At 48.8% G+C, this 22,251-nt stretch overlaps 2 protein-coding genes across 2 annotated transcripts in view; both read left to right on the top strand.

The window, feature by feature from the left end:
- Positions 1-22,251, top strand: part of LOC121008100 (histamine N-methyltransferase B-like) — a 261,257-nt gene that overhangs the window by 86,947 nt on the left and 152,059 nt on the right. The window lies entirely within an intron of this gene.
- On the top strand, positions 1,528-12,387 carry LOC121008828 (histamine N-methyltransferase B-like). The gene is made up of 6 exons (XM_040441527.1): positions 1,528-1,748; positions 3,389-3,441; positions 4,183-4,305; positions 5,126-5,256; positions 11,351-11,444; positions 11,810-12,387. The coding sequence occupies exons 1-6, from the start codon at positions 1,612-1,614 to the stop codon at positions 12,151-12,153; spliced, it is 882 nt and encodes a 293-aa protein (XP_040297461.1). The 5' UTR covers positions 1,528-1,611; the 3' UTR covers positions 12,154-12,387.

The following is a 22,251-nucleotide window of genomic DNA, read 5'->3' as shown; positions in this document are numbered from 1 at the left end:
AGAGGAGGGGGATCTGTGGTTGGCACTCTTTAGGGGGGAGATCTATGGATGGCACTATTTTGGGGAGGGGGATCTGTGGATGGCACTGTTTAAAGAGGGGGATCTGTGGATGGCACTGTTAAGGGGAGGGGGATCTGTGGATGGCACTATTTAGGGGAGGGGGATCTGTGGATAGCACTATTTAGGGGGGAGATCTGTGGATGGCACTATTTAGGGGAGGGGGATCTGTGGATGTCACTGTTTAGAGGAGGGGGATCTGTGGATGGCACTCTTTAGGGGGGAGATCTATGGATGGCACTATTTTGGGGAGGGGGATCTGTGGATGGCACTGTTTAGGGGGGAGATCTGTGGATAGCACTGTTTAGGGGAGGGGGATCTGTGGATGGCACTGTTTAGGGGAGGGGGATCTGTGGATTGCACTATTTAGGGGAGGGGGATCTGTGGATGGCACTGTTTAGGGGAGGGGGATCTGTGGATGGCACTGTTTAGGGGAGGGGATCTGTGGATGGCACTATTTCGGGGAGGGGGATCTGTTGATGGCACTATTTAGGGGAGGGGGATCTGTTGATGGCACTATTTAGGGGAGGGGGATCTGTGGATGGCACTACTTAGGGGGAGATCTGTAGATGGCACAATTTAGGGGAGGGGGATCTGTGGATGGCACTGTTTAGGGGAGGGGGATCTGTGGATGGCACTGTTTAGGGGAGGGGGGATCTGTGGATGGCACTATTTAGGGGAGGGGGATCTGTGGATGGCACTGTTTATGGGAGGGGGATCTGTGGATGGCACTGTTTAGGGGGGAGATCTGTGGATAGCACTGTTTAAGGAGGGGGATCTGTGGATGGCACTGTTTAGGGGAGGGGGATCTGTGGATGGCACTATTTAGGGGGGAGATCTGTGGATGGCACTATTTAGGGGAGGGGGATCTGTGGATGGCACTATTTAGGGGAGGGGGATCTGTGGATGTCACTGTTTAGAGGAGGGGGATCTGTGGATGGCACTCTTTAGGGGGGAGATCTATAGATGGCACTATTTTGGGGAGGGGGATCTGTGGATGGCACTGTTTAGGGGGGAGATCTGTGGATAGCACTGTTTAGGGGAGGGGGATCTGTGGATTTCACTATTTAGGGGAGGGGGATCTGTGAATGGCACTGTTTAGGGGAGGGGGATCTGTGGATGGCACTGTTTCGGGGAGGGGGATCTGTGGATGGCACTGTCTAGGGGAGGGGGATCTGTGGATGGCACTGTCTAGGGGAGGGGGATCCGTGGATGGCACTGTTTAGGGGAGGGGGATCTATGGATGGCACATAGGAGGGGGTGGGGTTTGAAGAGAAAGGGGTTTGGCCTTGACAGGAAGGGGTGGGGTTTATAGAGAAAGGGGTTTGGCCTTGACAGGAAGGGGTGGGGTTTAGAGAGAAAGGGGTTTGGCCTTGACAGGAAGGGGTGGGTCAAATTTATATTAGGGGGGTGCCCGAGTTTAGTCTCGCCTAGGGCAGCACAAAACCAAGATACACCACGGGGAACGATAAGACAAATAGATACTTGTGCTGAGGAGAAGAAACACAAGAACAGCTCATTCACTGCTCTCCTCCTCGCTGCTCAGGAAGAAAGATGGAGACTGCAATGAGGAGCCTTTTTTCAGATAACAGCAGATACCTCGAGTCCTTCCGCTACTTCCTTAAGAATTCCACTGTGCACCAGTGCATGCAGGAGTTTATAGAGACCAGGCTGCCGGGTGTCCTCTCCAGGTAAGTCACCCTCACTTTATAGACAGGCAAGTCCCATTATTCTGAGCACCAGATAATATCTAGAGCAGGGATCAGCAACCTTCGGCACTCCAGCTGTTGTGAAACTACATCTCCCAGCATGCTCCTTTCAATTCTGTAGGAGTTCAGACAACAGCCAAGCAAGTGTGCATGATGGGAGATTTAGTTTTACAACACCTGAAGTGCCGGAGGTTGCTGATTACTGTTCTAGAGTAACCACTATATGCAGCACGGACAGTAGCTAGACGGGCTGGGGCTGACTCCATAAGGTTCTGGTAGGTTGTCACAGATATCTGAAGCCATGCTGACTGCAGAGCCTCCCACAGCTGCTGGAGGGGACGTGTGGGGGATCGATAGAGAGAACATAACCATTCAGGTGGCCCCATAGATGCACAGTTGGGTTCAAGTCTGGGAAAGGGGGCTAGGGAAGTACTTGGAAGTCTTGGTCATGTTCTTCCAACCAATATCGGACATTTCTAGCAATGCGACATGTCGCCTTGTCTTGCTGGAAGATCCTATCCGCCCCAGGGACAACAATCAGCATGTATAGGTATACATGATCTGCAAGGATGGATTCTTACCTAAATCGGTTGAGACTGCCTTCCACATGGATAACTGGACCAGAGAATGCCATGAAAATCTTCCCCCAAACCATGAAGCTGCCCCCACCAGCTTGTGCTCTTCCAGTAATGGGTGCAGGGTATTTGTTCTCTGATGTTTCTTTCCTGACACGCCAATGTCCATCCGTTCCATGAAGCAGAAAACGTGACTCATGGGAGAAGACAACCCTTTACCAATCAGTGGAGGTCTAATTCTGATATTGCCATTAAAAATGAAGCCTTTTCAGCAGCTCCATTATCAGAGGTGCAGTGACCGTCCATCTGCTCTGGATCCCCATACCCAGTAGGGTTCACTGAACTGTTATGTTAGACACACATCTGGTGGCCTCTGTTCATTTTGGTGGTAAGCTGCTCCACGGTAGCATGTTGGTCCCACGTCTCCATTTTTCAGTTCAGGGTTTGTTTACTTCCTCCCTGTCACGGGCATTGTCACCCGATCCTCTTCAGCCAACCGCTGACTTCGACGACGTTGTGTCTCTTGTAGACAGCGGTTGGCTGAAGAGGAACAGGTGACCATGACCATGCCAGGGAGGAAGTAAACAAGCCCGGCACCAGAAGATGGAGGTGAAGGAGCAAGTGCGGAGGACCAGAGTGGCGGGGGGTAGGTAAGGATGATCCTTTCAATAGGAGAGGCAGCCTGCCGACACCTGTTAGAAATTATGTATTCCCCAATAACCAATATAAACCTTTTCTTTATGGCTAACCCTTACAGAAAATAAGTATGAACAGCTTAGTACCATAGTAAATGGGACTGATGCAATACCAGACACAGCCACTACTAAAAGTATGGTGCTGTGCCGGGTACAATATGAAGGGGACGTAGTGCTTACTGGGGCACCTTCATCAGCTGATGGCCAGTGGTTCTGTAGACTTTTATCCCACTGATCTTAAATGGATGGCCTATCCTAACACTAGGTCTTCAGTTTTCCTAGTCCAGAATAACACAAGTTATGCCTTTAGGTATTCCTGGATTGTGTATATCAACCAGTATCTGTTTTCCAGTATAGGGGATGGAAAGACGACCATCAATGTCCTTGGAGTAGGAAGTGGATCGGGTAAGATCAATGTTGGTGCCGTAGAGTCATTGTAACGTCTGTGTACGGGGCAGAAATCGGAAGACAACATGTAGTAGTGAATATAATGGTCAATGGATAAATGGAGTTACATGGGTTACCAGAAACTGCTGCAAGTGAAAATATTGGCCCGCCTAAGCGCTAAAATCCTTTTACAAGAAAATCGGAACATAACTTGCACTGCCTAAACCTCAAAAACCCAGCGGATACACTCTGTGCCTGGACCAAGCTGTAAACAGCATCTATATTGACAAAACTATATCAGTAATTGGTCAGCCTGCAACCATCAGAAGTGAATCCGACTGATCGGTAGGGTGATGTCACCACCACTAAGGATAGTCCAGAGGGGCAAACAATTCTCCTACACATTTTGAAGGTACACCTCCCTTCATCAGGTGTCTTGTCCCAGCCCGGATACATTTTTGCCCCGAGCTTGCCACCGAGTGGGACTAATTGAAGAACGGATTATTACATCAGGTGCAAGGAGGGGCAGGAGCAGACATCATGAAGAGGATACCACTGATCCATCTGTTTCTGCTGGATTCCCAAATACAGGTTAGCCTGACCACCAACCGATACGGTTTTGTCAATATAAGCGATGTTTGCAGCTAGAGTAGACATTCAGTGATTGGAATAGGTGCCTTGCAATACTTTAATTTACCTGCAGAGGCGCTTTTTTTTTTGTAAGAAGATATTACACGATAGATTTAACTGGTTTCTTAGAAACACTTTCTTGTAAATTCCAAATTCTAAAAATCTTCTCCAAAATACAAGCTCGATATCCTGGAGTCTCCATCCATGCTGATATTGTTGAGCCAAGCCCAGAGCAGATGCTCAGCTACAAGGGTAAGTGTGTCCTTCCTGCTCCTTATTCTCTGTACTTTGCTCTCGTTTGGTGCCTGTCACGGAGTCACTTTAGTACCCCAGACATGTGGGTACTACAATTGTATATAGTTATGTATATATTCTTATGTGTTTTGTATGTTATGGCAGTTATTACCAGTAATGATATGGTTGGCAAAGGTTGACAGGACCACAGCTAACTACCCTGTTCTCCTCCTCTTGGTTGGAGTGGGCTGGTCCTGCTTCCTGCCAGGGGGAAGTTCCAGAGGAATCTGAGAGTGGAGAGGAAGCACACTGCTGAGCTCCTGCTCCTAAGAAGGATTCTCCAAACCGAATAACAGCTAAACACAGCCTCAAGTATATCATTGAGAAGACAGACAACAGACTGAACAGCTACAACCAGCATTAAAGACAGAAGTTAGGTGAGGGACTACAGCTAAGACACCCATTGTCTAGAATACTACTAGGCCAGTAATACATAGTGTTAAACTTCAGCCAATCAATCTGCCTCCATCATCCTTACTGGTGCAAGAGAGAAGATTGCACTTAAAATCAGGTGCTATTGAATGTATTTGAAGTTCTACATTGCAGTTATTAAGAGACCTTTATACATTTAATTCTGTCCTCATTCTTCACTATTACAAATCCACTAAACCAATCCCAAGGAAGCAATAGCCTGAGGGAGTACACTGCGACACAACACATCGTTAGGGCTACTACCACTCCCATTCTCTGCACCAACTCTTCCGGGGGAGATTGGACACAACAAAACCTTCTCTGGCTGTTTTATGGCAGTAATCTGATTCTGCTCCATGTGTTGCAGAGAACGTGGCCAAGATCCCAGGACTTGAAAATGTTCATTTTAACTGGATCAACAAAACAGCTTTTGAGTTTGAGGTTCAAGTGAAGAAAAAGAAGTCAGAAAGAAAGTATGATTTCATCCATATGATAGAGGTAAGTGAACCGTAGAGATCATGTATTCTGCACTGATGAGAGCCAATGAGACAAAAGCCGGGATGATTTGTATGATTACACTCACTTGTTTCCCATGGTTTATACAGCGCCTACATATTCTGCAGCGCTGTACACAGTGGGCGATCACCACATCAGTTCCTATATCCCTGGACATGACTTGTGCACATGTGCCAAATCCCTCCATTTTAAGGAACCAGTACATGCTAATTGCACCTGACCAGCAAATGTCTTAGTGCTCTAGGTTTCCCTCGTCAAGTGAGACCAGACTGGGGCGGAGCTGAGGGGAGGCCAGCATGACCCTGGTTTGGTTGGCGAGGAGTCGGTAAGTGGAAGGGTTAATGGCCCAGTAGCTGGGAGGTGGGGGCGTTGTCGGGGTAACTTGGGTGGGTGTGATTGGAGGTATTAAAAAGCGGTAGTGGGGAGGAGATAGGCGCCATTTTATAGGTAGACAGCAAACTGTAGTGTAGTCAGCACTCACCATGTCCGTAGAAGCGATGCTGGCCCAGATCAGGATTGAGGCTGAGGCAAGGGGAGTGGGATGGCTGAGGGAGCAGTTTAGAGGCCTTCTTCAGGAACCCCCATTACTGGCAGAGATCCCAGAGCAAGGGGCTAGACGGGCGCGGCGGATACGCCCGCTGGCTCGCTTGAGCCTCGACGAAAACCCGCTGGTCAGACGCCGATTGCGGAGCCCCTCCGGGGACCCTCCACGACGGATAGCAGTGCAGCAGGCTTCAGTCAGGCGCTCCCACCGTGGGAGGAATCCTATGCAGCGGCGGGCCCCTGAGCAGAGTGGGGAGTTTAACCCTCCCTCCCCTGCTCTCTGCAGCATGGCGGCAGGATCAGGACCAGGGTCTGCTGTCCCTCCCAGGTGTCCTGGCTGTGGGAGGTCCGCTCAGCGAGGGAGAGATGCGCCTGTAGGACGGGATGTGCAGGAGGCTGCCAAGGACGTGCACAGGCCCTATTCTTCCTGGGATGAAGAAGAAGGCCACGCCCCCCCCAAGTGTCAGGAGCCATCTTATCAAGGAACAGAAGTGACGCTAATGGAGAAGAAGCTGGGAGGTCGGACTGCAGGTTCAGCGTGGCAAGTACATCAGCAGAACGTGCCATCGGAGATCAGGAGCGGCTGGATACATGATCAGCGGCTGCGAGTTCCACACCGCCCGTGCAGCCTGGTGAGATTGCTTGGGGTCCTCTTCTTTCTATTCTTAGCTGTCCGGGGGTTTCGGGGAAGTGGGACGTCTGGGTGAAGTAGGAAGGGGTCTGGGACAACTTTTGGGCGGATTGGCGGGGTGGTTATCGGGTTTAGGGATGGGGGGAGCATCGCCGCTGCCGGCTTGGGGAGTGGGTTCAGGAAGTGGGGCACCTGACGCAGGTACGGCTAGTAGGTCAAGTGGGTCAGTGTCGGTACAGACTCAGGTAGGGGGGGGAAGGGGAGTATGTGGAAATATTTTCCCTACTTCCTTTGGAGAGATCTAATTTGGGTAAAGGGAAGAAAGATGAAGGTAGAAAAGAGGAGGAAGAGAAGCAGCGTTATCGCTTGATTTCGCGGACGTTTGCAAACTGGTTGCAGGCGTTTGCAATTTTGGCCAGCGTCATTGGGTAAAAGGCACCGGAATTTTGTTCGTCGCTGTTCTGTTACATGGATGCGGTAGGGGAGGCGTACCGGGTTTACGGGGTACAGGCTGGCTCCGGTACGACAAATAATTTAGGCAGAGAAAGGCGGTACGGCCCAGCATACGTTGGGACCATAAGGATATCGGGCTCTGTTTAAGGGTTACAGCCCCGGTGAGGTCGGGACAGTCCTTTCGGGGGATGTTGGGGGGTCAGGACAGGGCAATTTAACGAAGGAAACTGTAAATTTGGCGCAAAGTTCAAACATGAGTGCGCCTCTTGTGGCGGAACTCACGGAGCGAATAGATGCTTTAAGGGAGGTCGACATAAAGGGGGGGGGCAACGTTGGAAAAGGGGCAGACTCCGATGCGGGTGGAAAAGATGGCGCGGTTTTTAAATAAGTATCCGCAACGGGGGGCGGCAAAGTTATTGGAAGGAGGTTTTAAGTCACGTTTTTACATTCCGTCAATTCCGTCGCAAGGTTCCGTGGTTCATAAGAATTTGAGGTCGGCAATAATTCACCCTGTGATAGTTTTCGAAAAGTTGGCTAGGGAGGTGATGTTGGAACTAATGGCGGGCCTGTTTTCCGACCTGCCTTTGGCGATGGGGGGGGGTGGTTGCCAAAAGAAGAGCCGAATAAGTTTAGACTCATTCATCACCTGTCCTATCCGAAAGGTGCGTTGGTCAATAATGGTATTGATCCTGAATTATGTTCGGTGGTTTATAAGTCATTTGACGCGGCTGTGGCATGGGTAAGGAAGTTGGGCCCTGGGACAATACTAGCAAAAATGGATATTGAGGCAGCGTTTTGCTTGTTACCGGTTCATCCAGAGTGTTTGCACTTATTAGGTTGTTTTTGGGATGAGTGTTATTTCGTGGATAAGTGTTTGCCAATGGGGTGCTCACTGTCGTGCGCCTACTTTGAGACATTTAGTTCATTTCTTGAATGGGTAATAGTTGAGGTGTCCAGGTGTTCATCAGTTATTCATTGCTTAGATGATTTCTTGTGTCTGGGTCCAGCGGGTTCACGGGTGTTCTCGTTGTTGTTGCACACCGTGCAGACGGTTTTTGGGGAGTTCGGGGTTCCATTGGCAGTGGATAAGACGGAGGGGCCGACAATTGAGTTGTGTTTTTTGGGGATTGTTATCGACACAGAAAAAATGGAGTGCAGGCTGCCAGAGGATAAGTTAAAAAATTTGAGATTAGAAGTCGGCAAGGCAAAACGAGCGGCAAAAATCAGATTAAAGGAGTTACACTCACTGTTGGGCAAGCTTAATTTTGCATGTAGAATTATGCCGATGGGGCGTATTTTTTGCTGGCGATTGGCGTCTGCGACTTCTGGGGTTAAAGCTCCACATCATTTTATCCGGCTGGGAAAAGAGTTGCGGGGGGATTTAGATGTTTGGGCAGGGTTTCTGGAGGCCTATAACGGGAGGACATTAGTTATGGGTGAAGCTGTTAATAACGTTGACTTTGAGCTGTTTTTCGATCCTGCCGGTGGGGCAGATTTCGGGGCATACTGCCATGGGCAATGGTGTGCGGGACTCTGGCCCGACTCTTGGGTTACTAGGGCTGGGTCAAAAATTTGGCGCTGCTGGAGCTTTTTCCTATTGTGATGGCGGTGGTGCTGTGGGAAGATAGGTTTGCGAATAACAAGGTTCGGTTCCATTGGGATAACATGGCGGTAGTGCAGGCAATTAATAGTTTGTCCGCATCGTCCCCTCCAGTTGTTAAGCTGTTGCAGTTTTTAGTGCTCAGATGTTTGTCCATAAATGCGTGGATAGTGGCAGTTCACGTTCCGGGAGTTTTTAATTGTATTGCGGATGCCCTTTCTCGTTCTCAGTGGGAGCATTTTCGTCAACTGGCGCCAGAGGTGGAGGCCAAGGGGTTGGAGTGTCCAGCTTGTCTGTGAGAAATCTTGGAGGAACGGTAATGGGGCTGGTTCGGGCATCATTGAGTCCTGGCACTTGGGCTGCGTACGGTAAGGCATGGGAGGCTCGGGAGAGGTGGTGTGTGCAGTTAGGGACACAGGAGATTGACAAGGAAATGGCGTTGTTATTTTTCGGTCACATCAGGGAAGAAGGATGGTCAGTGGCACAGTTAAATAGGTGCGTGGCGGGCTTAGCGTTTGGTTTTTGTTTACGGGTATTATGGATGTTACAAAAACGTTTCTGGTTCAACAAGTGTTAAGGGAGTGGAGAAGAGATAAACGGGCTGAAGATGTTAGAAGACCGGTGTCGTTTAAGTTGTTAATAGATATTGGTGCTAAATTGGGGTCAGTTTGTAGGTTGCAATGGGAGGTTAGATTATGTAAAGCCGCATTTTCGTTAGCGTTTTTTGGGGCTTTTCGGTTGGGGGAGTTGGTAAGTAGCAGTGTCACTAGGGCAGGGGGTTTGCGGACGGAGGAGATGGATTTGTATGGGGATAGAGTGGAGATACGCATTCGCAAATCTAAAACTGACTGTGAGAGCAGAGGAGGGCAGGTGACTTTGTTTGAGGTTCCGGGATGTATTCTTTGTCCGATTAGGTGATTGCGGGATTATGGAGGGGAGAGTGGTACTGGGACTGGGCCCTTCTTGAGGCATGAGGATGGATCATTCCTGTCTAGGTTTCAATTCATAGCTATTTTCAAAAGATGCTTGGCAGTATTGGGGGTTGATTCTGAGGGATATACAGGGCATTCTTTTACGATTGGGGGCGGCGACGGAGGCGGCGCGTTTGGGGTTGAGCGAGGAGGTGATAAAGAAAATAGAGCGTTGGGAATCTATTCGATTCCGCTTTTATGTGAGGTTGGGTAGATTGTGAGTTGGTTCTGAAGGGTTTTTGGGTAATATTGCTTTTGTTTTGTTGTTTATTTGCAGGTTCGCAGGCGGTCTTGGTGTGGATAATGGGACACTCGTTCGAGTTTTGGGGGGCAATAAGAGCAGAAGTCAGACCAGACGGACGGCAATTGGGTTTCGCGCGTGAGGTTGCGGTTTTGCGGTGGATCGGGATGAGAGGTGTGCTTTTGGGCGGGGTGTTGCAGGAGGTGCATAGGTTTGTGGGTTTAGATTGCCCCACAGACGTTTTGGTATTACACGTTGGGGGGAATGATCTTGGGGCTCGGCCGTTCAGCGAGTTAATTAGAGACATCAAATTTGATCTCTTGAGGTTATGGGCTTTGTTTCCGAACATGGTTACGGTGTGGTCGGACATTGTGCCAAGGCAGACTTGGAGGGGTGCAAGGTCAGTGGACAGGTTGAATAAGGCCCGCATTAAGGTCAATAGGGTGGTCGGCAGATTTGTGTCTAGGAACGGTGCGGTTTGGAGGGCTGATGGGGTGGACTTCAACGCGGTTGGTATTGATCTTATTGCCCCCCAAAACACGAACGAGTATCCCATTATCCACACCAATACCGCCTGCGAACCTGCAAATAAACAACAAAACAAAAGCAATATCACCCTTCAGAACCAACTCTCAATGTATCCAGGGTGGTATTGAGATAGCCCTGAGAATGTGGAGGAACGCGCAAGCTTAAGTTGGTAAAGTTGCGCGTTGTTGACGTTGGGAGGTCCTAGAAGTTGGTGGATATGGTGGTTGTTGAGAATGTAGGGGGGGATATAGGGAGAAAGAATGGAACTTACTATTCCAATCTAAAGATCTCTTTGCCAGATACACTGCCACCTGCTGGTGAACCAGGCACATTACATGATTAGATGTAATAAAAATACATACGTTACATAGCAATATTATTAAAGCACAATATAGGAGGACCTGGAATAAATACACAGATGACATTATTGATTAGCCATTCAGGACAGTAGCACGGTGTAGGTATGGTAGTGCCAAATTTGGGGTACTACACATGAAAGTTTTTTTTATTTTTTTCTCTCTTGACATGTCAATTTTAGTAACTACTCACATTTCCCATGCAATGACAATTCTGGAGCATCTATTCTTATGACTCTATGTTGTGCGATTCCTTTATTATTCCTGCAAGAAGTTATGAATTGTTATCAGTTTGCAATGATGGTCCAGATGGGTGTTACCAGTTGGGGGGGGGGGTGTCCCAGTACAGTCAAAAACTATCCAATTAGTTCTGCCAGTGTCAGACTGTGCAGGGACACCCACACCCCCAACTGGTAACACCCAGCTGGACCTTCATTGCAAACTGCTAGAAATTCATAACTTCAGGAATAATAAAGGAATGGCACACCACAGAGTCATAGGAATAGATGCTCCAGAATTGTTAGTGCATGGGGAATGCAAGTAGTTACTAAAAACAGAAATGTCAGGAGAAGTGATGGCTCAGTTTTGAAACCTCATGCCCACCTACATACTTGAGGTGCATTTATTTCAACAGGTCCATAAATACAGTAGCAAAATATAATACACAAAAGAAGACTAACGGCATCTACATGAAGAGTATACAAGTGGAAATATGTCCTCGGCATAGACGTCTATTGTTCTTTATGCTTCCAGATGCTGTACTACGTAGAAGATGTGCCAGCAACACTGACCTTCTTCAGGAGCCTATTGACACCGAATGGAAAACTTCTTATAATACTTGTATCCGGTAATGTAAAGAGCCTATTGGCAGATTATCTAGGTCTTGTCTCAGTATAAGGTCCCATATGATCTGGCCATATTGAAGACGGATCATTTGGGCAAGACTCCCAGGCTTCATTACTGGACAGCCAGACTTGAGATAGCTAGTTCAAAACAGGAGGATGATCCACAGATAGAAGTACAGAAAGGAGTGACTGCCATGTGACAGCCGATTCATTCCTAAAGATCTGAAGGAGGGACTGTCAAGTGATGGCCACTTAGAGCTTCTATTTAAGCAGATCCTACTGATCGGGCCTGGTTTTATATCAAGTCATTTTCTATAAGTTATGTCCCTTCCTCAAGTTACATCCAACTTTTCTTTCTTCCCATCAGGAAATAGCGGATCTTCTATTATATGGAAGAAGTACGGACAACAAAAGGACCACTGCATCTCAGCGGACAACATTGCAGACCTGCTGAGATCAGAGGGCACAAAGTATCAGAGCTATGAGCTGCCATCTTACATTAACATCACGGAATGCTTCATCGATGGGAACAGGAACGGGGACTTGATGTTGGATTTTCTCACGTTGACGTATGATTTTAACAAAAATGCCCCTCCCGAGCTGAGAGAGGAAATATTTCAAGATCTCAAGTGCCCAAAGTACAGCTCTGTTAAAGAGGGAAAGATCATTTTAAATAATTGTCTTAGTGCTATAGTGGTGGGGAGTGGATAGATATGAGGAACAATGGGCGCGTCCATGCAACTGGTCTCAGGGATTGCAAAAATTCTCTAAATCTTGACTCCTTTTTACTGTTTTTAGATGCGATGTTTAAAAAGATTGGGGGTCATCCTTTTTGCTATTATGGGGACTGTTAATGTAGTGGAATTCAGGAACAAGGTGGGAAGGCTTGGGGCTTCTCTACACCTCTCCAAAGTCTATGCTTTTTCCTCATATTTAATATTTTTTTGCTCATCTCTACCCAGCAACTGTCCTGAGTGCTGTGCAGCGGCGCCTCTACATGCTCGATGTTAGATCGGCATCTGCCCCGTCTGCCATGCAGCAGCGTCTTTCCATGCCACATGTTTTGGCCGGACAACCCCTTTAAGGCTACTTTCACACTAGCGTTTTAGTTTTCCGGTATTGAGATCCGTCATAGGGGCTCAAAACTGAACTGAACAGAACGGAACCCTCCAAAATGCATTCAGCTTTGTCAATGGGGACAAAACTGAATGTGTTCAGTTTTGTCAATGGGGACAAAACTGAACTGAACAGAACGGAACCCTCCAAAATGCATTCCGTTCCGTTTAGTTGCGTTTCCAGACTGGAGAGCAAACCGCAAAATGTAGTTTGCTTTCCGTCCTGGAATGCAGAGGAAGACGGATCCGGCATGACCCCCATGGCAAGTCAATGGGAACGGATCCTTCCTCCATTGACTTTCAATGGAGTTTGTGACGGATCCGTCTTGGCTATGTTAAAGATAATACAACCGGATCAGTTCATAACAGATGCAGATGGTTGCATTATCAGTAACAGAAGCGTTTTTGCTGAACCCTGCCGGATCAGTAAAAAACGCTATTGTGAAAGTAGCCTAAGAAAAACAATATTCCTAGTGAATGTCTTGTACAAGTCAAGGAAAGAACCTTACCTAGAATGAAGACAATACAACCAGCCCCTTGAGACCTGAGACCCAGGTGCTGCTGACCTTAAGAATCACAATGCTAATAATATGAGCTCTGGTAAGGCTGTTCCTGTTTTCCATAGTTCTGATATTTAAATATTGCACCTTCTTAATTAGTCACTCGGTTATTATGGGCCGGTTGTGCTAACAAGCTAAAAGGAATAAACAGCGATATCAGTCCCTGGGTCAGGCTGCCATGTCAAGTGCTCCTGGAAAGGCTGGTGCCTCGCTCCTCGTCACTCGTCTTGTTAATTCTTGCAAGGGCTTTTTATTTTAGGTATATTCTACTTTGATTAATGTATAATGTTTAATAAATGTGACTAAGTAGAACAATAAACTTGGCTCTATACTCTTTATTAACTTTTTAAAACTTTTTGTAAAGTTTGAACTTTTTAAAAAGCCAGTTTCTTATTTTGGGGTTTTTATGCATATGATGGCTTCCAGCTGTCCCTCCTGCTTTTGACATTGGATGAAACTTGAATAGATGGACATGCCAGTGCTTCAATCATCCTGAAAAATTGAGTATGACTCTCTGATGTCTCCTCTGATGTCTCTTTTTTTCATTATAAACAGTAGAAAAATTGTGACAGGTTTTTGGAGGAAAAACAGGCGTAATTTGGAAAAATATACAGAACACTGCTATTGACACACTAAAATATGCTTTTTGCAATGCTCAGTTATAAACTGTAGAAGGATCGAGCAGAGGAGCGGGGAAAGGAAGATACAGCGGCACTACTTACAAACACCTATGTCTGAATGCGTCCGTGCCGAACCCAAAGGAGGCAGCCGTGGTGAGGTATACAGCAGGAGGTGGTGCTCAGCGTAGTATAGCGGTAAGTCAATAAGAGTTGAGAAAGAGACGCGGCACTCACCAGACTTCTTTATGCTGTTAGCTTTTTATTGTAGATAGAGCATCATGCGCATGCAGGGGGGGCGGGATGGCCACAGTGTGCGTCGGCGGCGACGGCCGTTTCGCGCTGGAATAGCGCTTCTTCTGGCCGGATATGACGTGCGTTAGCACGAGTAACCTTATATAGGGGAAAGGAAACCGGGCGTGTCCATGATGATCCCGGACCTCCCCTGTATGCAGGTGCTTTAAAGGTATACAGACAGAGACACAAGTAAATAATTCGAATTATACAGCAGCTGTCATAAAAAACAGGACGAAAGAAACATGAGATACCCAAATTTTGAATGGGCGACAAATTTCAGAAATCAGGCCGAGAGTGTTGGCAATGAAAGGGAATTCAGGAATATTTATATATACACGTGGGCGCTGGGCCTATCGAGGGAAAAATATCATAGGTTATCAAGAGATGGAATTGATGGTGTGCACAATTATACAGGAGTAAGGTGGTAAAACTAAGAACAAGGGAGGGACCAGACAACGCGGCCATGCCCTCACAGGAAAACCGCCATGTCGTTTTTGTCGTTGAGACCGAGAGGACCCATGGCATTGGTCCTGATGATCCATCTGGCCTCCCGCTGCAGCAAGAGGCGGTGGCGGTCGCCTCCGCGGAGGATGGGCCCCACAGCCTCAATGCCCGCAAAGGAGAGGCCAGATGGATCACCGTTGTGGGCCGCATGTACATGTTCGATAAGGCGGGGAGAACCTCGCCTGGTGCGGATTGAATTAATGTGCTCACGCACCCGTTCAAGCATCGGCCTGATGGTCTTCCCGATGTAAAACATGTTACAGGTACAGAAAATAACGTACACCACAAAAGGAGTGCGACAGTTGATAAACTGTCGAACTTGGTGTGTTACGCCCCCTAAGGACAAGGCTTTGGCCTGGGCATTTAAGTGACAGAAAGAGCAGGTACCGCACTTGTAATTGCCTATAGGAATTCTACTGTTCAACCAGTTAGACCTTTTAGGTTGCCGAAGAACGCTTTGGACCAATTTGTCCCTTAGAGTGTGGCACTTCCTAAAAGAAATAATTGGTTTGCTGGAGGCTACTGTGCCCAATGAAGCATCATGCTTCAAAAGGTCCCAGTTGCTGTATATTGCTCGTCTAATGGTATCAGCTACGGGGCTGTACTTGAAGACGAAGGCAAATCTCTCGCCTTTGTCCTCGCCATTGTTGTCCCTGAGGAGACTGGATCGAGGGCGGTTAGCTGCTCGATGCAGTGCATCCAGTACAGTTCTCCTTGGGTAACCCCTCTCCACAAGTCTACCCACAAGTTGGTGAGCCTGTCTAAAGAAGTCCGCATCGGTACTATTAATTCTGCGCAACCGGACGAATTGCCCGTATGGTACCGCATCCTTAACAGCAGGGGGATGGAAACTGGTCTGGTGGAGCAGCGAATTGGTGGCAGTGGGTTTCCGAAAACCTGTTGTGTGCAGGTGACCTTCAACCACGGAGACATGTACGTCAAGAAAATCCAGACATCTGCCTCCGAAGTTGAAAGTGAACTTCATGTTCATATTATTGATATCGTTGAGGTACTGCACGAAAAGTCCACACTGCTCTTCGCTGCCCGACCAGACCAGAAACACATCATCCACATATCTGAGGAACCTGTGGATGTAGACAAGGAAGGGGTTACCCAAGGAGAAAATGTATGTCTCCTCAAATACCGCCAGATACAGGTTGGCAAAGGTACATGAGACAGGTGTACCCATTGCCGTGCCCTGTATCTGGCGGTACCATTGGCGGTTAAACTGGAAGACATTGTTACTGAGAACCAGATGGAGAGACTCTTGTACAAACTGGGAAAATATGGAGCCTTTATCTGTCCGGGAAAGGACTGTCGCCACCACTTGAAGGCCTGCATCATGGGGAATGCGGGTGTAGAGACTCTCCACGTCCAAGGACACAAGGTGGAATTCCTCCTGCCACTCAAGGTCATTGATGGCGCGGAGGAAGTCCCCGGTGTTCTTGAGGTACATGGGAGTCCCCACTAGGAGAGGCCTAAGGAGCCAGTCCACATACTTCGAAATGGGCTCCGTCGGGGACCCGATACCAGCAATAATGGGTCTCCCCGGTGGGTGAAGTAGGGACTTATGTACCTTTGGCACAAAGTACCACGTCGGGTACTTAGGGAACTTAGGAACTAGCTTCTCCATAATGCTTTTAGGCAAGAAATTCTGGTCAACATATCTAGAAAGGAGTGAGTGAACCCTGTCAAGGATGGATGGCACAGGGTTCTCACTAAGCTTTAAGTACACGGTGGCATCGTCTAGCTGTCTAGAGGCTTCCTCAAGGTAATAAGCCCTTGGCATCAGGACCACGTTGCCCCCCTTGTCGGCGGGCTTTATGACCACATCATCAAGGCCGCATAGCCACTGTAAAGCAGTCTTCTCCTCATGAGTTATGTTAGGGGGTGCCACTGGATATACCAGTGCACGTACATCCCTAAGAACCTGCTTATAAAAAAGGTCAATGGAGGAGCCCGTCGGCATGGGGGGCAAAAACGTGGACCCGATGCCTCCCGAAAAAGATTTATGAGGCTGTGGAGGGATGGTGTCCTCATTCTCGGTCTCAATGTCTGCCAGGAAATAAATGCATGATAATTCGTCTGCATCAAATATAGGATGCAGGTGGAACTCGGCAGGCGTCAAGTACGCCGGAACCTCGCCAGGTAAAGGAGGTGGGCGTGGTAGGCACTTCTCAGCAAACAATTTCCTCAGGAAAAGCTTGCGTACGGCTTTATACAGGTCAACCTCAAACCCCACAGGATCAAACTGCTCAACCAGGCTGTATCCCAGTCCCCGACAGAGGAGTGAGACACAGCCGGGGGACAGCCTGTGGGGCGTGAGGTTAATCACCGTATTGCTGGAAACAGGTGTAGAAAGAAAAGGGTCAGAAACAGTCACTGTCTCCAGGTGACTTGACGTCGCCTCCTCGTGGATCTGCGGGTTTGAATGTTTTTGCCTCTTGCGGCGGCCTCGTCCCCTCCGGGTTCTCCTCCTAAAGGGGGTAGATCTGTGTTGCGCCCAACTGGTCCGGAGACTTCTGTCTCGGACTGGCTGGAGTCGGAGTCCGAGGTCCAGAAATCGCTGCGGGTGCGGCGTATGTTGCGTCTTGGGCAGCCGCGGTTTTTATTCCAGTCGAACACTCTGTCTGTTTCATAGTCCATCTTGTCACGCAAGAACTTATCCCTCTTCCGCTCTTTAATATCAACTTGAATAATGGCTAATTTGTTATTCAGCTAAAGATAAAGGCTCCATATTTTCCTAGTTTGTACAAGAGTCTCTCCATCTGGTTCTCAGTAACAATGTCTTCCAGTTTAACCGCCAATGGTACCGCCAGATACAGGGCACGGCAATGGGTACACCTGTCTCATGTACCTTTGCCAACCTGTATCTGGCGGTATTTGAGGAGACATACATTTTCTCCTTGGGTAACCCCTTCCTTGTCTACATCCACAGGTTCCTCAGATATGTGGATGATGTGTTTCTGGTCTGGTCGGGCAGCGAAGAGCAGTGTGGACTTTTCGTGCAGTACCTCAACGATATCAATAATATGAACATGAAGTTCACTTTCAACTTCGGAGGCAGATGTCTGGATTTTCTTGACGTACATGTCTCCGTGGTTGAAGGTCACCTGCACACAACAGGTTTTCGGAAACCCACTGCCACCAATTCGCTGCTCCACCAGACCAGTTTCCATCCCCCTGCTGTTAAGGATGCGGTACCATACGGGCAATTCGTCCGGTTGCGCAGAATTAATAGTACCGATGCAGACTTCTTTAGACAGGCTCACCAACTTGTGGGTAGACTTGTGGAGGGGGGTTACCCAAGGAGAACTGTACTGGATGCACTGCATCGAGCAGCTAACCGCCCTCGATCCAGTCTCCTCAGGGACAACAATGGCGAGGACAAAGGCGAGAGATTTGCCTTCGTCTTCAAGTACAGCCCCGTAGCTGATACCATTAGACGAGCAATATACAGCAACTGGGACCTTTTGAAGCATGATGCTTCATTGGGCACAGTAGCCTCCAGCAAACCAATTATTTCTTTTAGGAAGTGCCACACTCTAAGGTAGTGGTCCCCAACCTTTTTTGCACCAAGGACCGGTTTCATGCAAGACAATTTTCCCAGGGACCGGTTGGGGGGGGGGGGGGGGGGGAGGGGCGGAGTTCTGGGGCGGGGCTTAGGGGTGGGCGGGACCGACTGATTCACGCGCATAACAAAACACAAAGGTGCATATTAAAATATATAACACTATATAATGACTATATAAACTGACTATGGTCTCTGCTGCACTGGTCTCTGCTGCACTGGTCTCTGCTGCACTGGTCTCTGCTGCACTGTACCGTATTTTTCGCCCTATAAGATGCACCTAGGTTTTAGAGGAGAACAATAAGAAAAATATATTTTTCATTACACCTCAGGTCAGACCAGCAATCAGACCCCCAATGTTAATCAGACATCAGATTAGACCCCCAATGGCTCAGATCAACCACCAAACCTTTAGCCATCTATCAGCCCCCAATGTCAGCCATATACCCCCCCCCAATGTCAGCCATAAACCCCCCCCAATGTCAGCTATAAGCCCCCCATTAGCCCCCCATGTCAGCCATAAGCCCCCCATTAGCCCCTCATGTCAGCCATAAGCCCCCCATGTCAGCCATAAGCCCCCCATTAGCCCCTCATGTCAGCCATAAGCCCCCATTAGCCCCTCATGTCAGCCATAAGCCCCCATTAGCCCTTCATGTCAGCCATAAGCCCCCATTAGCCCCTCATGTCAGCCATAAGCCCCCATTAGCCCTTCATGTCAGCCATAAGCCCCCATTAGCCCCTCATGTCAGCCATAAGCCCCCATTAGCCCTTCATGTCAGCCATAAGCCCCCCATTAGCCCTTCATGTCAGCCATAAGCCACCCATTAGCCCTTCATGTCAGCCATAAGCCCCCCATTAGCCCTTCATGTCAGCCATTAGCCCCTCATGTCAGCCATAAGCCCCCATTAGCCCCTCATGTCAGCCATAAGCCCCTATTAGCTCCTCATGTCAGCCATAAGCCCCCATTAGCCCCTCATGTCAGCCATAAGCCCCCATTAGCCCTTCATGTCAGCCATAAGCCCCCCCATTAGCCCTTCATGTCAGCCATAAGCCCCCCATTAGCCCCTCATGTCAGCCATAAGCCCCCATTAGCCCTTCATGTCAGCCATAAGCCCCCCATTAGCCCCTCATGTCAGACATAAGCCCCCATTAGCCCTTCATGTCAGTCATAAGCCCCCCATTAGCCCTTCATGTCAGCCATAAGCCCCCCATTAGCCCCACATGTCAGCCATAAGCCTCCCCATTAGCTCCTCATGTCAGCCAGCCCATAACCCCCCCATGTCAGCCAGCCCATAAGCCCCCTATGTCAGCCAGCTCATAAGCCCCCCATGTCAGCCAGCTCATAAGCCCCCCATGTCAGCCAGCCCATAAGCCCCCCATGTCAGCCAGCCCATAAGCCCCCCATGTCAGCCAGCCCATAAGCCCCCCATGTCAGCCAGCCCATAAGCCCCCCATGTCAGCCAGCCCATAAGCCCCCCATGTCAGCCAGCCCATAAGCCCCCCATGTCAGCCAGCCCATAAGCCCCCCATGTCAGCCAGCCCATAAGCCCCCCATGTCAGCCAGCCCATAAGCCCCCCATGTCAGCCAGCCCATAAGCCCCCCATGTCAGCCCCATGTCCCCCAGGTCAGCCATCAGTGCAAATCAAATCAAATAAAATAAAAAAACACTTACCTCTCCTGCTCCTGGTCACCATCGTGATCCTCTTCATTCTGCTGTCGGCTGTGTATAGCGGCGCACATCGTGAGGTCAAAGAGCGACCTCACGCTGTGCGCAGCCCTGCACAGCCGATAGCCGAGCCGAGGACCAGGAAGCGGTGAGTACAGATCCTTCACCGCTCCCTGGTCCTTCTGTACTAATGAAGCGCTTCCATAATGGAAGCGCTTCATTAGTACAGAGTTAAAGACTGCTCTGATCGCCGCGGCCCGGCTAACAATCTTCCACGGCCCGGTCCTGGGCCGCGGCCCGGCGGTTGGGGTCCACTGCTCTAAGGGACAAATTGGTCCAAAGCGTTCTTCGGCAACCTAAAAGGTCTAACTGGTTGAACAGTAGAATTCCTATAGGCAATTACAAGTGCGGTACCTGCTCTTTCTGTCACTTAAATGCCCAGGCCAAAGCCTTGTCCTTAGGGGGCGTAACACACAAAGTTCGACAGTTTATCAACTGTCGCACTCCTTTTGTGGTGTACGTTATTTTCTGTACCTGTAACATGTTTTACATCGGGAAGACCATCAGGCCGATGCTCGAACGGGTGCGTGAGCACATTAATTCAATCCACACCAGGCGAGGTTCTCCCCGCCTTATCGAACATGTACATGCGGCCCACAACGGTGATCCATCTGGCCTCTCCTTTGCGGGCATTGAGGCTGTGGGGCCCATCCTCCGCGGAGGCGACCGCCACCGCCTCTTGCTGCAGCGGGAGGCCAGATGGATCATCAGGACCAATGCCATGGGTCCTCTCGGTCTCAACGACAAAAACGACATGGCGGTTTTCCTGTGAGGGCATGGCCGCGTTGTCTGGTCCCTCCCTTGTTCTTAGTTTTACCACCTTACTCCTGTATAATTCGAATTATTTACTTGTGTCTCTGTCTGTATACCTTTAAAGCACCTGCATACAGGGGAGGTCCGGGATCATCATGGACACGCCCGGTTTCCTTTCCCCTATATAAGGTTACTCGTGCTAACGCACGTCATATCCGGCCAGAAGAAGCGCTATTCCAGCGCGAAACGGCCGTCGCCGCCGACGCACACTGTGGCCATCCCGCCCCCCCTGCATGCGCATGATGCTCTATCTACAATAAAAAGCTAACAGCATAAAGAAGTCTGGTGAGTGCCGCGTCTCTTTCTCAACTCTTATTGATAAACTGTAGAAGCTTTACTCCTTCGTTAGTCGTAGAACATGGGACTGACCATAGAGCCTACAGGGAAATTTCCCAGTGGGCGATTTACAGCGACCCGCCCAAGTACTCCTCTTGGCCGCCAGCCGGGTACATAAAGATCAGCATTGATTAATGTAGAAGCATCAGGCATTTATGTTCCGCAGGTGACCTCCTGTATTCAACTGTATTGCCTTTCTCAGGACGATGATACAATTTCATACTGTAGCATGGGCGGCAGTATGTTGTGCTGCATTGTGGTATCTGGTACTGCTGAGGCAGTATTTTGTTCAACACTATGGTATTGCTAGCCCCGCCTACTTCTGTTGTCCCACCTTCTGTCAATGTGGACCAACCTCCAACATGGGGCCACTTTAAGTTACCAGTCTGCCCTGCGGGAAAATCACATCTTGTATTATACTCCAGAGCTGCACTCACTATTCTGCTGGTGCAGTCATTGTGTACATACATTACATTACTTATCCTGTACTGATCCTGAGTTACATCCTGTATTATACTCCAGAGCTGCACTCACTATTCTGCTGGTGGAGTCACTGTGTACATACATTACATTACTTATCCTGTACTGATCCTGAGTTACATCCTTTATTATACTCCAGAGCTGTTTTTTGGTGGTAAGCTGCTCCACTGTAGCATGTCGGTCCCACGTCTCCATTTTTCAGTCCAGGGCTTGTTTACTTCCTCACTGTCACGGGCATCGTCACCCAATCCTCTTCAGCCAACCACTGACTTCAACGACGTTGTGTCTCTTATAGACAGCGGTTGGCTGAAGAGGATCAGGTGATGAACAGCTTAGTACCATAGTAAATGGGACTGATGCATCACCAGACACAGACACTTTTAAAAGTATGGTGCTGTGCCGGGTACAATATGAAGGGGACGTAGTGCTTACTGGAGCACCTTTATCAGCTGATGGCCAGTGGTGCTGAGACTTTGATCCTACTGATCTTAAATGGTTGGCCTATCCTAACACTAGGTCTTAAGTTTTTCTAGTCCAGAATAACACAAGTTATGCCTCTAGGTATTCCTGGATTGTGTATATCAACCAGTATCTGTTTTCCAGTATAGGGGATGGAAATATGACCATCAATGTCCTTGGAGAAGGAAGTGGATCGGGTAAGATCAATGTTGGTGCCGTAGAGTCATTGTAACGTCTGTGTACGGGGCAGAGATCGGAAGACAACATGTAGTAGTGAATATAATGGTCAATGGATAAATGCAGTTACATGGGTTACCAGAAACTGCTGCA

The sequence above is a fragment of the Bufo bufo genome, chromosome 7, assembly GCF_905171765.1.
Source record: "Bufo bufo chromosome 7, aBufBuf1.1, whole genome shotgun sequence".
Classification (NCBI taxonomy): Eukaryota; Metazoa; Chordata; class Amphibia; order Anura; family Bufonidae; genus Bufo; species Bufo bufo.
Note: the sequence above shows the minus strand (reverse complement) of the source record. Positions and strands in the feature narration are given on the sequence as shown.

Excerpts from the sequence above, each read along its gene's own strand:
- LOC121008828 (XM_040441527.1), top strand. The coding sequence starts at position 1,612 with ATGGAGACTGCAATGAGGAGCCTTTTTTCAGATAACAGCAGATACCTC. Across the intron at positions 4,306-5,125 it reads GCAGATGCTCAGCTACAAGG|AGAACGTGGCCAAGATCCCA; the intron begins GTAAGTGTGTCC and ends CATGTGTTGCAG. Across the intron at positions 5,257-11,350 it reads ATTTCATCCATATGATAGAG|ATGCTGTACTACGTAGAAGA; the intron begins GTAAGTGAACCG and ends TTATGCTTCCAG.